The 437-nt window shown below is 41.9% G+C and overlaps 1 protein-coding gene across 1 annotated transcript in view; it reads right to left on the bottom strand.

Moving 5' to 3' along the window:
- LOC102846406 (RNA polymerase I-specific transcription initiation factor RRN3-like) overlaps positions 1 to 94 on the bottom strand; it is a gene marked incomplete at both ends in the record, with an annotated part of 1,347 nt that extends 1,253 nt beyond the window's left edge. The window contains one exon of the mRNA XM_006903502.1: positions 8 to 94. Coding sequence (XP_006903564.1) covers positions 8 to 94 — 87 coding nt within the window. The remainder of the gene's footprint in view (positions 1 to 7) is intronic.
- Positions 95 to 437: the final 343 nt, after the last annotated feature.

The raw sequence follows: 437 nt of genomic DNA, 5'->3' as shown, positions 1-437 counted from the left end.
CGATATAATTGCCAGCAGCTTGACGAATGATGGCAGGATTATTCGGATCCTGTAATTGTTTCCAGAGATGTTCCAAAAACGCTTCTGCAAATCCCTACAAGAAGAGGTGGTGCTCATTATGGTAGAAACAGAAAGATAACTAGTAAAACGTGCACAAGTATCCAAGGAGCTGGGGAAGGGGAGGAGCAGAAGGGGAGGGTGGGGGGTGTGGAATCACAGGGCCACACAATCTGATGGATGGAGGGAGGAGTGGGAAAAGGAAATGGGAAAGATCCAGAAGGGATCTGGTAAGACAGGGCAATGGTGGGCACGTGAATTTTATAAAATACAATGAATCGGAATGATTGGATGAGACAAAATGTGAATGAAAGACAGCATGAAACAATGTTTACAAACTTTGTAAGTAACCAATAGAAAATTAAAAAAAAGAAAAAAAA

Source organism: Elephantulus edwardii, unplaced genomic scaffold (assembly GCF_000299155.1).
Source record: "Elephantulus edwardii isolate Elephantulus edwardi_28Jun2011 unplaced genomic scaffold, EleEdw1.0 scaffold02700, whole genome shotgun sequence".
In the NCBI taxonomy this organism is placed as follows: domain Eukaryota; kingdom Metazoa; phylum Chordata; class Mammalia; order Macroscelidea; family Macroscelididae; genus Elephantulus; species Elephantulus edwardii.
Note: the sequence above shows the minus strand (reverse complement) of the source record. Positions and strands in the feature narration are given on the sequence as shown.